Source organism: Astyanax mexicanus, chromosome 1 (assembly GCF_023375975.1).
Source record: "Astyanax mexicanus isolate ESR-SI-001 chromosome 1, AstMex3_surface, whole genome shotgun sequence".
In the NCBI taxonomy this organism is placed as follows: Eukaryota; Metazoa; Chordata; class Actinopteri; order Characiformes; family Acestrorhamphidae; genus Astyanax; species Astyanax mexicanus.
In genome coordinates this window covers 25,355,829-25,370,619 of record NC_064408.1, presented here as the reverse complement: position 1 = coordinate 25,370,619, position 14,791 = coordinate 25,355,829, and the positions used below count along the sequence as shown (strand labels likewise).

General features: G+C 38.2%; 1 protein-coding gene and 1 long non-coding RNA gene across 2 annotated transcripts; one reads left to right on the top strand and one right to left on the bottom strand.

Annotated features, from left to right (window-relative positions):
• Positions 1–352: 352 nt before the first annotated feature.
• Positions 353–5,535, bottom strand: LOC111189960 (uncharacterized). The gene is made up of 5 exons (XR_007438056.1): positions 5,192–5,535; positions 4,365–4,394; positions 3,682–3,715; positions 2,694–3,046; positions 353–484 (listed from the first exon to the last, which is right to left on the bottom strand). It is a non-coding gene; the product is annotated as an uncharacterized LOC111189960 (long non-coding RNA).
• A 3,633-nt stretch (positions 5,536–9,168) lies between these two features.
• znhit1 (zinc finger, HIT-type containing 1) lies at positions 9,169–14,581 on the top strand. Its single transcript, XM_022663490.2, has 5 exons — positions 9,169–9,233; positions 10,876–11,046; positions 11,883–11,962; positions 12,103–12,272; positions 13,675–14,581. The coding sequence occupies exons 1-5, from the start codon at positions 9,212–9,214 to the stop codon at positions 13,694–13,696; spliced, it is 465 nt and encodes a 154-aa protein (XP_022519211.1). The 5' UTR covers positions 9,169–9,211; the 3' UTR covers positions 13,697–14,581.
• Positions 14,582–14,791: the final 210 nt, after the last annotated feature.

Genomic DNA, 14,791 nt, shown 5'->3' with positions numbered 1-14,791 from the left:
TCACTTATAAATGCAATACTTAATTAAGCTAATTATATAAAATATCATCACTTATAAATGCAATATTAATAAAGCTAATTCAATAAAATACCATCACTTATAAATGCAATACTTAAGCTAATTAAAATAAAATACCATCACTTATAAATGCAATACTTAAGCTAATTAAAATAAAATACCATCACTTATAAATGCAATACTTAAGCTAATTAAAATAAAATACCATCACTTATAAATGCAATACTTAAGCTAATTAAAATAAAATACCATCACTTATAAATGCAATACTTAATTAAGCTACTTAAATAAATTTTGATTTCAATTAAACAATTTATAAATCAACAGGCATTAATACAATTATTTTAATAATAAAACCATTTTTAATTCACATAATATAAACATGCAGACACAGACGTTTTTTGCAGCCAGCTGTGCCTCCACTGATGAGAGCATTCTTGGACACTTAACACCACTACAGTGCAGCCTATAAAAAAGACAAAATAAGAAAATATTTTATTTCAGAAACAGCAGAAAAGAAGTGGCTAGAAATGAATATAGCGTACTAAAATGACAAGTGTTTTTCATTTGACCAAATTTCTAAAAGATATATAAATGTCACAGCTGTATTTAATAGGGGCTAGCTAATTTTCATTTATACCATTTCACATAATAAATAATTACCATTTTACTGGAATTATGCACCCAAAATTAAAAGAAAGATAAATAAAAAGTGCACTTATAGCTTTGGGGTGCATTTCCCAAAAGCTTTGTAAGGCTAAGAACTTTGTTAACTCGTACTTAAAATTATATTGTATTTTATTTACAATAGAATATAAGTCAGCGGTTTTTGATAAATGCATTTGTTGTTGCAGTTGTAATTGTGTTTTTGCTAATAAAGCGGCCAGGTGATAAATGTTCAGGTTAACCCTCAAGCCCCCTTCAAATTTTGCACCCTCTGGACACGTTTGTGGTAAAAATGTACAAGCACCTAAAAAATGCTCTTAAATCATTATACATCAATATATATATATTTTTTTTTACATAAATAAACTTTTTTTTTCATTAAATCACTTAATCAACTTCCGTTCTACCCAAAACTACCAAACATTAAATAATTTTCAGGATTTTAACCCTTTAAATGACAGTTTAAATATTTTAACTATTGTTGTATTTTGGCAAAAAAAACAAAACAAAAAAAAAAACACAAAAATTATTTTCCACAAAACAAACAGCAGACAAATGAGGCATTGGTGACTATTAGAGTCTTGGACATGTAAAAGATTAGCAACAAAATTGATTTGATTGCATTATTATTTTTTTACGTAGTGCCAGATTTAAATTTTGCACCCTCTGGACACCTTTGTTGCCAAAAATGTACATGCACAAAATCAGCAATAAAATACTCATATACATTTTTTTTTGCTATTTTTTCATAAATCACTTAATCAAATCCAGCCCTGATCAAAATGATCAAATATTTAATACATTCCAGGATTTTAACCCTTTAATTGACAGTTTAATTACATTCATGATTAATTATTCATTAAAAACCCCCACAAAAGTTGTACTATTTCTCATATAATAAATATTAGATGTATGGGGCATTGGTAGAATTTTTTTATGTAGTGTCAAATACTCCCTCTGAACACCTTTGTGGCCAAAAATGCCCCATTGACTTCCATTGAAAACACATTTTTTTATCTCACTGTAATTACTGTATAAAATTATTAAACAGTTATTTAAATGGTTAAAATCCTGATTTATGGAAAAAAAAAGCAAAACAATATTGATGTATAATGATTTAAGAGCAATTTGTAGGTGTGTGAACATTTTTGCCATGAACATGTCCAGAGAGTGCAAAATGCGTCCAGAGAGTATGAATGACGTGAGAGTAAAAGACATTAGATTTCAAAAATTTTATGAAAAAGCAGGTTTTCTGCAAAAATGCATTCCCCTGGCTGCAACATAGCCAAAACGATCACCAAATGAAAAAAAAGTTGAGTCAGTACATCAGTAGGTGGGCCCATTACATTCTCATTGAAGGCTAATGCATCCAAAATTGATTTAAATGCTATTCTCAGTGGGCCCTGTTTCTTTTCAAAATAGATATTAAAGTCACCAACAATGATAACTCTGTCAGAGTTGAGAGCTACTGCAGCTAAAAAATATACAGAATTTCTTAGTGAATTTTGCATATGGTCCTGGAGGACGGTACATAGTTATCAGCAGGAATGAATGTTGGGTTTTGGTGGCAGTAGATGGGCCTGCGACTATAAGGTTAAACAGTTCAAATGACTTAGCTTCAAACTCTGTATTTTGATTTATTCCTATAACTGACGACTACACCACCACCCTGACCAGTCCTGCATGGGTAGATGAAATAGCTAGAACCTGGGGGGAGTGGACTCATTTAGAGCTAAATATCCATCAGTTTTAACCCATGTCTCATAGAGAGTGCATTGTCAATGATAATTTAACCTACAGTAACTGATTTAGGTGCCAGCGATCTTATATTTAACAGCCCCGATTTAATGTGGTTGTTGCTGTAACTCAGGAGGACAGACGAGTTTGTATTAATTCTAATGGAGTTGTTAACAGATTTTCCAGCTATTTTGATAACGTGTTTTATTTACACTATTATGAAGAATTGGCATACAAATAGTACAAGCAGAAATACCAGCAAACAAACCTACTTGGCTGGTGTGACTGGGTAGAGACAGTCAGTCTCAGCGTAGCACCGCCTCGATGTTCACAGAGAGAAGCCTGTCTCTGTGGAACGGAACCGGTCGCTCCCGAAAGCTCATCCCCACATGGAGGGCGATGGTGCCGGGGTTCCTGCTTTGGCAATGCGCCCCAGGGAGCCGCTTGCCGACTACCAGCATGCAAGCATCTGGAAGACATGAAATTGTGCCATTACTCTTAGATACTTTTAAATGTCTAACAATTGAATCTCCTATAATGAGAGTACTGCCCTTGGTAGTTTTCCTCTGTGCTGGGGGAGGCGAGGGCTGAGGACCTCGAACCATTTTGCGGATACCAAATCCTGCTGAGAAAGTTGTAAATTAAATAAATTATTTAAAAAAAAATCATAAATTGTGATTTCCGGATTTTTATTATGTCTCTCACGGTGGACATGCACCAAAGATGAAAATTTCAGACCCCTCAATGATTTATAAGTGAGAGAACTTGCAAAGTTCTCAAAAATACGACTTAGAAAACAAAACACAAACTTAAAAGCTATTCTGAACTTCAAAATCACTGTTTCACTCCATTGAGGTGTAATACACTGAATAATATTCCTCTCATGTTTGATCTGACCTCCACGGTGTTGAAACGAGGCTGAGAAAGTTCTGATAGCAGGGCACGCAAATACTTACATAGCCTTGTTTTAACACAGTGGAGCCCAGATCAGACATGAGAGGACTTTTATTCTGTATATTACAGCTCAATGGAGTGGAACACTCATTTTTATGGTTGTAAATTTACTTCTTTAAAATGTATATAAATTAATCAAGAAAATCTTACAGTGTCCCTTAAAGTTTTTAGTGCAGTGGCACAACAAAATTAAAATAAGAAAGTGGATAAATGCTACATTAAGAGCAAACATATCAAATCAAACGTGTATCAACAGACTTAAAGTCAAAATTAATTACAGAACTGCTGGAAAATAGAATTAATTACCTTGTTAGGTGATTTGATGGGTAAATGATTACACCTAAAAAACAAACAAAACAAAATTACATTCAGTATTGTAAGTTAAGCATTTTCTTTTTTAAAATAAAGGCTGAACTTTAACTTACCATACATCAGATTTGCATCAGACTTTATGTATCCAGATTGAGTTTTCCAAAAACTTATTTGCAAATAATGAACAAACTAAACTAAATGAGGCAATAAGTTTTGTAAACCTAACTATTAATCACTGTTGCAGCAACCTATACATGAAAGATCCATGTTCAAAGCTTTGTTGTCACATATTTAGCACTTCTGAAAATTACTACACTACAAAGCAGTAGAGGGCACAGAGGCCCTTTAAGGCAAGTTCGGCTCAAAACGTGTTTTTTAGGATCATACTGTTATTGCATATATTTATTTATAGAATTGGCCTCTGATACAGAATGCAAATTTTCTGCTTAATAATAAACATGAACTTCATTGGGTAATGGTGCTGGCAATTATGACATTTTCCTTAAATGGTCATTTATAGAATTGGTCTTTGATGCAGCAGGCAAAATATATAATAAACTATTAACATAATATATGTTGTATAACAAACAAGACTACCATAATATTAAACATAAAATGCATTAGGTGGATCCAATCTGTAAACATACATTTTATTAGCTAAAATAATTGTATCTCACCTTATCTCAGGTCCCCAGCCCTCAGCAGCCCTACTAAGCAAATGCATATAATTAATATATTGTAGTAACTTTGAACAGGTGTTTTTAAGTTGAAATCAGAACAGATATTGTTTAATATTACTACACATATGCTGATTTAGGCTAGCAAATATTACCCAATTATTATTCTAAAGATTCACATTTTGCTGATATGGACACTGGCCAGCTCCTTCGTGCGCCACGACGTGAGAATAAATTTAAGGTGGAATGGAAAAGTTTATGCTGGAAAATAATAAGTTAAATGCAGCCTCATATTTTTATTGACAGTAACTTAGTTGTGTTTATAACAAATTATAAAATGTATAATTACTTTTGGCCAGCTTCTTTGTATTTCCCACTCCACCTTAAACAGTGCTTAAATATGTCAATGTCAGTAAGCCATTGCTGCACGATTTAAGGTGGAGCAGGAAAACGTCTGACGAGCTTTATTATAATTAAGCCCAAACACAACTATTTAAGGTTCTAAGAATAACTAAAGTTGTTTATTTTAATAAAAAAAAAGGTGTGTTACTCGAGCAAAATGAGTTAACAGCGTTTATTTCAGCTAGTTAGCCTGGTTAGCTTAGCTAGTTATACTAGCTAATACTAGCATAACTAACTGGTATCGTTAACTGAAGCTTTTTGTCAATTTTGCCTACAAATTGACAACAATTAACATTAAATACACAAAAAAACAATTGATATTATCCAACATACACGTGATAAATCAACTTTAGCATATACAAGATTAAAAATGAGCAATAAATGTAATTAAATGACGCTGATAGCTAGTTAGCTAGTTAACTCACCTGAAGCGCAGATTCAGCAGATGTCAGTTGGTCCTCGCGCTGAGTTTGAATTTCTCCCGCTCCTGTGCCGCTCCGCCGATGCGGCCCGGATCCGCAAAACGACACTGAACTGACACTGAACTCACATCTGGTATCTGACTCCGTGCCGAAGTCATATGGAAGGCGTGAAATGAGACGGACTGTTATGCGGATTTACCGTCAGTAAAACGGATCTGAACGTGAGTCACAATCATAACCCGAACCCGGAGTGAAGCCGTACCAGATCCACTAAACAGACCTGACTGTAGCGCGGATCTGCCGGAGGTAAAACGGATCCGGATCGGAGTAGTCTGCTATCAGGGAGCCAGTGCCACACCACGAGGCCGGCGCAAGACAGGAACGGGAAACGGGCTGGGAAGCTCCCAGCGACAAGTACCCTCCCTACTGAGACAGTGGTTGGCCGGCTGGGCACCAAGAACGGGTTGTGGCTGCACTGCATCATTCAAGGGCTGCCCGTGACAGCGCTAGTGGACACAGGTGCCACCGTGTCCCTGCTGCAAACTGGACTGGCCGCCAAGCTCAAGTCATCACCGTCAAGCACCTGGGAAGGGACCGACACCGTGCTGCGCTCTGTCACAGGAGAAAAGATCCACATGAGGGGCAAGAAAAGGCTCAAGGTGGAGCTGGCACGTAAAGTTCTCCAGCATGAATTCTGCCTGGCGCCCATCCGCGACGCGTGTATCCTGGGGCTGGACTTTCTCCAACATCTCGGGGCAGTCCTCGATATCCCCACAGCGTCACTCAGAGTGGGCAGGACGCGCATTCCCCTGGCAAGCACAAGTGGGCCGGAACCGTCTCCAGCAGGGAGCATACTGGCGTTTCCGCAGGTGGGTGGACAGTTTATTGTGGATTCGGATGTGAGTAATCGAGGACTTGGGGATGTGTTATCGCGGGCGCAGGGGGGCCCGGAGCGCAGTTACTGTGTTAAACACTGCCCGTGTCTGGAGTTGGAGTGTCGCTATTGCGTGCGGCTGAAGCAGCGCGAGGCAGAGGTGGATGAGAGAGTGGCTGCAGTCAGCGACTCTGGCAACGGCGAAACAGAGCCGCGTAGCCGGGAAGAGTTTGTGAAAGCGCAGGGGGAGGACCCTGTGCTTAAAGAAATTCCGCAGTCGAAGCGCGCGGGGCAGCGGCCGGACTGGCGAGACGTAACGCCGCTCGGCCCGGAGTGCAAAGCCTATCGCTCAGCCTGGGACAGCTGGTGTGAGCGCAAGGGTTTGCTTTATCGGCGCCGGGAGGGCAGATCCGGAGCGCCGCTGCAGTCTTTTTGCTCGGGAGCGCTGGAGTATGGGCGCGATCTGGCCGAGCGGCCCATGGCCGTGCATCAAGCTGTGCGTGAGAGCCACGGCGTGCCACTGGAGCCTGGGAACCGTGGGTGGTTCCATGACCGGCTGGCACCTGACCGGCACAGAGAAACTTTGGCGGTTACAACACCACCAGGAACTTGGGGTGGTGGTTTTCCGGGGGAAGCGCGGGGCAGAGCCGCTGCCCGCGTTCGGCGCGCTCCCCCGCACTTGAGGGACTTTGTGTTGGACTAAAAAAAAAAAAAAAAATGTTATCGTTGTTGACTGCTGTGTTGTTGCTCATGTAGGTACATGTGTTTACCCTGTGTTTTGCCACCGAGACGGTTGGCTGTAAGGGGGGGGCTATGTAGCGAGCACAGGGGGTGGGTCTGTTATCCTGTGCGTGCTGCTGCTGTATGCCTGTGTGTGAGAGGATGTCAGGTGTGGGGCCTCCCTCTTAGGTGGGGTTATGCAGAGTGGGGGGCACCACTCTGAATCTACCATCCGGTAGATTCTTAGTCAGTTTAGTGACCTTAGGGCTGTTTTCACTGAATGTCTTGCCTTGGGTTTAACTCTCCTTGCTCTTGTAAGGGCAATAAGTGAGCGGTTCCCTGTTGAATAAAAAGAGCTTTTGATCTACCTCGTCTCCCGAGTCAATGGCTTCCTCGCGAACGCTACAATATGAACAACATGAACCGCATGTGTATGTCTCGCGTTTCTCCGATGAAGAGAATAATAATAATAACAATAATAATAATAATAATAATAATAATAATAATAATAATAATAATAAATGGGCGCTATTGGACTGACCTGCTCCCTCCATGTTCAGTTCTGTTCAGCTGCAGCATTAAAATCGAACAGACCCTCTCAAATAAAGTACGGCGATTTCACATCGGTGTTCTGCCGACTCGTGCTATCTATCCATATGAGCTTCTTATCACCAGTGCGCATGCGCGGACCCACTTTTTTATGATGTTATGTGTTTTTATGCTGTACTTGCGTGCAGACGTGTAAATGAGAGCTAATAAAAAAGTAATAATAAGATAAATACAATAAAGAAACATACAAAAACTGTATTAGATCTACCTTACTCTGGCATATTCATTCTGCAGGCTTTTTTTCTGGTATTTTTTACGTTTAAATACACGTTAGGGTAGCACGATTGGACAGGGTAGCACAACTTGTCAGAACACCGGCCTGGTTTGGTCCAGACTTTCAGACTTTTCAGTTTGTTGTGTGAAAGTATGGAAGGTAGATCCCAAAATAAAACTGAACGGATGGATAAAATGAAAATGCAAATACCTTTTTGACATTTATTTTTCCACATGTGTGAAAATATAATGACAAAATTAATAATGAAATGACTATAATTTTTCATTTAATTATTCATTCAACCAGCAGGTTATCAAAACATAACATTTAAATACATTTTTCAAGGTTATATCTAAAATGAAAAGCTTAATGTAAATGGGAAAACTCAAATTTTTATTATTTCGAAGGTTTCAAAATAAACTAAAACTGAAAATGCACCTATATTTTCTTTACTTTTCAACTGTGATAATCTACAGATGTGCCAAAATGTAAATGCAAATTAAAAACATGTAAATAAAAGCCAAAGTGTCTGTTTAGGTTTGAGACAAATATTGTATGGGGTTGTTGTTTTATATATAAAATATATCTGCCTGCCCTACACTGACACCTTGCGATAAAACCCTGTATTGCACCTTTGGTGTTCACAATTAAGGCGAGACATTGGTCCATTTTAAAAGGTTGAGATAATTTGCTTACATAACATGACATCACCCCGACTACTGGAAGTCTATCAGGAACCGACTATGAAAAGGGAATTCCCAATAAAATTAAGATATACAGCTCTGGGGAAAAAATCAGTTTCTCTGATTTTGCTATTTATATGTATATGTAAAATGTACATTGTTTAATTTTCTCCCAAATTCCAAAAAAAAATTTAGAGCATTTATTTGCAGAAAATCATAAATGGCTGAAATATAAAAAGATGCAGAGCTTTCAGACCTCAAATAATGCAAAGAAAACAAGTTGATATTTATAGTTTTAAGAGTTCAGAAACCAATATTTCGTGGAATAACCCTGGTTTTTAACCACAGTTTTCATGCGGCTTGACATGTTCTCAGCTCCACCAGTCTTACACACTGCTTTTGGACAACTTTATGCCACTCCTGGTGCAAACATTCAAGCAGTTCAGTTTGGTTTGATCACTTGTGGTGATCCATCTTCCTTTTGATTATATTTCAGAGGTTTCCAATTTGGTAAAATCAAAGAAACCCATATATATACAACGCCCCAGCTAATCTTCTTTAATATATTAACATCGTACTAAAATGCATTCATATTCAATGGGCATATACGCAAGTGAAACAGTGAGCCTTGTGCATCCCAATTTTTTTTTTCCATTAACATTTAATATAACAGATTTAGTGCACTATAGGATTCTGTGTAAATTTATCCCCATACAATTACATTTACATTTATACTTAAATAGTTTAGAAATCATAACTTTTACACTTTTACTTCAACTTCTACAGGAAGTATTTGAATCCCTAGTATCTATACAAAAAATGTACCCATATATATTAATTATGTAAAACTGAGCGAGCGTCAGCTAAAATAGCTGGTTAAGTTTGTCCTCTCCAGGCCGCCGTAAAGAGATTCGCGTTTGAAAATGGCGGAGAAGAAGATAGCTGGTGAGTGAGCTGCGTGTGTTTATTATGTGATATTTAGTTTTAGCGGGCTATTGGCGGAATATGCCCGCTGACCCGCTGTTTGTACACTTTAATAAACAGAGAGGCGCTGATTAAACTGAGGGAGAAAGTGCTGTGAGTCTGTTTTATATCCGCACAGCGGACTCGCGCTCCCCTCAGCACAGAGACACTAACTAACACTGTTTTTATATAACCTAGGTTACCACAGTGTTATAGTACACCACACCAAAGGGCGGTAGGGTTTATATGTTTCTATAGGAGACTTATTATATGTGTACTTTACATTGGTGAAATGATTAACAGCATTACAGAAATCATTTATATTTTTTAGCATTCATATTTTAGTATATTTAACCTATAGTTACTGTAAAACAAACCGTGAGAGTCGGCTATAGACATTTTCTGACCAGTGGAATTTAATTCAATCTAAAGAAATGGTCATTCTTCAACTGTGTTCATATACAGATAAGATCAGATCAGGGATAAACAGACGTGTAAAGTACAAGCGCTTTATCAAAAAAGTGACTTGAGTAAAGTTTAAGTTTTCTTTAATCTCCACAGTACTTAAGTATTCAACATCCTTTGTACTCAGTAACACCAAGTAGTTTATTCTAAAGCGTAGTAATGAAAGTAAAAATACAGTACTGTGTTGTTAGTGTAGTATTTACAGAAATCAGTCGAGAGTTCTCAGAGCTAAAGGCAGAACGGGAGCAGCGTGAATAATAAGCAGCTTTATCAAACCCAGTGACAGTACAGAGCAACTACTGCTCTGATACTCCAGTGATAATGTGGATTTGGAATGATTCATTAACATTTTTATAATTGTAACGAGTAACAATGCAGCACATAAAAAATGTAATTGAGTAAAAATGTTAAATTAAAATATGTAGTGAATTAAAAGAGGAAGTAGAAGAAAAATTGTTTTCCCGCAGATACAGTATTTTGTACCTAAGTACAGTAGTGAATTAAATCTACTTTGCTACAAGGAGGTTTTAGTTTGATGCTGATCACAATTCTGACTCGTACCCTTAGTTGACTGTAATTTAAAATAACCTCAAAGCTCCAAAAATGACCCAAAATCATCACCAGCTCCTAAATGGCCTGATGTCATCCTCCCAGCTCCTGAATATTACCTAAAATCATCACCAGCTCCTAAAATGACCTGACCTCATCCTCCCACCTCCTGAATATTACCTAAAATCACCCCAGCTCCTAAAATGACCTAATATCTTCCTCCCAGCTCCTTAAATGACCTAAAATAACCCCTAGCTCCTAAAATGACCTGACATCATCTTTCCTGCTTCTACAATTACCTGAAATCACCCCCAGTTCCTTAAATGACCTGACATCATCATCCTCTCAGCTCCTAAAATTACCTAAAATCATCCCCAGCTACTAAAATGACCTAACATCAGATTTTTTTTGTACTACATAGTAACACAGTTTCAGTAATGTCATTCATAATGTAATATTATTTTTAAATGATAGATACATTGATTGATTGATTGACTGATAGATAGGTTGATTGATGCGGCTGCTTTCAATTTAAAAGAAAAAGAATTTAGTGACTAATGATAAAATGCGCTGTTATATAAGGACTCTTTGTTCTGTTCTCTGGTTCTAGTGCGTTCTCAGGACCCTAGTCAGCGGCGTGTGCTGGACAATGCCACTCGTCAGCGGCGCCTCACACGACAGCTCGAGGCTCTGGAGAAGGACAACTTTCAGGATGACCCTCATGCAAGTCTGCCACAGCTGGTCAAGCGCCTGCCACAGTTCGACGAAAATAATGAATCGGGTGAGACAAATTTCTTTGTATAAGAAAGAAATACCAACATTTTAACATCAAGTTTCCATCCTTTTCATCATACCTTATACATGCAATTTTCTCAATTCTATAAAAGACAGAATTTCTAGTCAAATCACCCAGCCAAACTCTGGCTCATTATTCCCTGCTGTTGTACATCAGGTCACCAAAAACCTACTGGGGCCAATGTGGCCAATGAGGGAATGCACTTTCCTTGTCAATTAGAAAAACATGTTTCAGATATAATGGGCTAAGTTTTTTTGTGTTAAAAACATGTCAGAAGGGCGTTCTACGCGGTCTAAAGCATGCTGGTTACTCAGTTGTAGGAGGCATGTGCTAGTCTTTACCCTCTCAGTGTTGGGGCATTACTAATGGGTTGGGTAATTGGCCTTCCAGATTGGAGAGAAAATTAAGATGTCATACAGTAACTTTCAATTCTTTCACCACAGCAGTAACATGGAATGAGTGAAATCCGTAACAACTTGAATGGCTGATGCAGTGTTAAAAAAAAAGTCCCTATTACTTTATTCTGCTTTCAAAAATGCCATGTACCTGACTTTAGCTAGCTGGGTAGGTGTTTGCAGACCACTTAAAAGGAGCATTTATGACAAAACAAGTGGAAACAGATGCTGTACAAGCAGAAGCACTGCTTAAAACTGCTACTACACTGTCCCTCTGAGGATAAAATTGGTGAGTGCAGCTATTCTGCAGCTAAAGTTGTCAAATGTTGCAGGAGTTTAGGAACTTCGGTTGTGGTTCTGAAAATATGCTTATTCAAACATTTTTTTTCAAACCTGACATTTTTGTGCTTCTTTTTTTACCTATAGGAAAGAGAAGGAAAAAGACAAGAGGTGACCATTTTAAGCAGCGATTCAGGAAAAACTTTCAGGCACTGCTAGAGGAGGAGGTGAGTTTGGTTTGTTGTTTAAAGGCTCTTTATTAAAGTACTCTAGTTTCTCCCTTTACCCACAATAATACCTAAATAGCTTAATTATCTTTCTTTCATGTTTTCTACGTGTCTCTGACTGTTTATTTGTCTGTATTCAGGATTTGAGTGTAAGCGAGGGTCCTAACTATCTGACCGCCTGTGCTGAGCCCTCCAAGCTTCCTCAGCGTCATTTCTGTGCAGTGTGCGGATTTCCTTCCAATTACACCTGTGTGTCTTGTGGTGCTCGCTACTGCTGTGTACGTTGCTTAGGGACACATCATGAGACCAGGTAAGACACATTGCAGTATAATTACAGGGTTCCCGCAGGTCCTTAAAAAATGTAAATGTCTTAAATTGTCTTAAATTCACTTTAAATTTGCTGTAGGTATTACATTTTTAGATGGTGTGTTTAATGCCGTTCAAAAGGCACAGTGACCCCCTGTCAACATCTAATCCGGGAAAGAACTAAGGTCAGCGGAGGGATAGCTAATACACTAATGTTAGCGAGGAGTTTGCTAATATCCTGGCTAACTGGAAGGTCAAAATAAGTCTTCACTAAGACTATAATGAATAACAAAATTTTAGGGCAAAAAAGCACTTTTTGTGTTCAGCCTAACAAGTAAAAAGACTAATGTATTTTACTGTGCAGTATGTGTTTCCTGTAGTAAAGAAATGTTTACGTGACAAGCTATTGTTCTCAATCCCACTCCCCTGGCAGTGCTCAGAGTGTAGGACAGAGCCAACATGGGTAGTCCACAAAGCACAGATTTTTTTATTTTTTATTTTTATTTTTTTAACACCCCCGCTGACATAGATTTAACAAAATAAAGCATCCAGCATCACTGATCACGCTCAGCATCAGTTTACAACCTCTTCAAAAAGCTGTTTTCCAGAAAATCCAAACTGTACAGGGCTATCTGAACTGGCACTGTCTGAGCTTGGGTCCACGTGTGGGCTTGTGTGATTGGTGCATTTTGTAACGTGATGCTACCACTTATTCCATCAGTATAATAATACCTAATGCCTAATAAAACCACACTTTGAGAGGACTAGAGTAAGGCTACTGTAATAAGCTCACCTTTGTGGAGTGAGCTGACATTACAATTAACAGAAAATTGTTGGGTTGCATAACCAAATTAGACAAATTAATTCATTGGCATGCCCTAAAGGACTCCAAATGAAAGATATTAGTAAAAATGTGAATGTATTACAATAACATTGTATTTTACATCCATACATTTCTTTAAAACAAAATTACATTGTGATTTACGTAACGGTATGAGCAAAGCATGCCCAGTGCGAGGATGCCCTTAAGTAGCACCAATGAGGTACATTTTTGACTGGAATAACTGTCCCAAATGATTCGAGTAACATTACTACATTAAAGAAATACATTTAGTGGTTACAAAAGTGGCAAAACTAATGAATCGTAAGAAAAACGTGTTCAGTATATGCTTAAATGTTTCATTTTGCCGGTTTTGGCCAAAATGTTTCCCATCATTAAATAGTTTGGACCAGGGCAAACAAACTATAGGTGTGAAAATCTGTATATTAAACACAGACTACATACACAACAAATTCAGTGTGCACTGTTAGATTTTTTCCACCAAGCGTTTGCAATGCATTATAAGACTTTCATAACAAGACAAGCTAGATCATGAATATTCATTATGTTCTTGTTTGTGTCTCAGGTGCCTGAAATGGACTGTATGATCCCTCGTGCTGATTGTTGGAGGACACGGCTCATTGTCAACAGCAGTTTAGTTCAGACTATGCTGAGTGTTTGGACTGCAATAAGAAAGGAGAATGGGGTACAATATGTCTCACCTTAATTTTGCAAGGGACACAAGTGTTCCCTGATGAGAAGATGGGATTCTTCGTGCAGTTTAGGCGAGGTACACGATGCATAATGGGTGAAGTATTTGCTCTGTGGAACCGTGAAAGGAACAGCTTTGACCCCCCAGAAGGAGATGTTCCAAGCACACGTTGATCTGCTAATATTCTTACTCATCTGCAGTCTAATTAGTTTCATTCCCAATAGCCAACACACAGCTGTCTCAGAACACCTGCGCAGGTGGCCCGAAAATGTGCTATCAGCTTCACTGGTTAAACTTGCCTCCCATACCGCCGAGACCGCTCTCTCATACACCTGGCTAGTGCTTGATCTGCAGCCTTTTAGAGACAGGGTGTTCTCTCTGATGAGCTTTACTCAAGTGCACTGCAGCATGCGGCTGAAGTACTCTGAAAGTGGAGACACTGAGCTGATTTGGCCTCAAGTTGTTGATCGGCTTTAAACTTAAAAAAACGGCTTGTTTTAAATAAAATTCAGTGGTTTTCCATTTTTTTTTTATTGTATGTTGCAAAATTGTCTTATTCCTATGCCTTCATTCCACTATAATCTTACAGTATGCTAACGTTTGCACTGTATAGTGTTTTTACTGTCTTCAGTGCTTTCAGTTCTGGTAGTAGGCCAATAATAACCTGTTTTTGTATGTGTATTCTTTTGTATTCCAGCAAGATCTTGCTTTAAACTTGCTGTCCGTAGTACTGATTCTTAAATGACTGTAGTGGAAATAAATATTGAGGAGGAAAAAGGTTTGGAATTGTCGTTACTGTGTCGCATTAAAGCAGCGTGTTAACAGTGGTGACAAATACAGCTATTGATCTAAGGAATACTTTGTTGGTACTTTGATGTACAAAATATTAGGATATTAATTATGCATAACTTTTTTTTTTTATTTGAGCCTACATTGACAAATGATCAAAAGTCATGGGACTCGAAATAATATGTCCTTTGACTGTGCTCAT

Bases quoted from the DNA above. Each gene is read 5' to 3' on its own strand.
- znhit1 (XM_022663490.2), top strand. From the start codon at position 9,212: ATGGCGGAGAAGAAGATAGCTG. The intron at 9,234-10,875 runs GTGAGTGAGCTG...CTCTGGTTCTAG, and splicing joins GGCGGAGAAGAAGATAGCTG to TGCGTTCTCAGGACCCTAGT. The intron at 11,047-11,882 runs GTGAGACAAATT...TTTTACCTATAG, and splicing joins CGACGAAAATAATGAATCGG to GAAAGAGAAGGAAAAAGACA.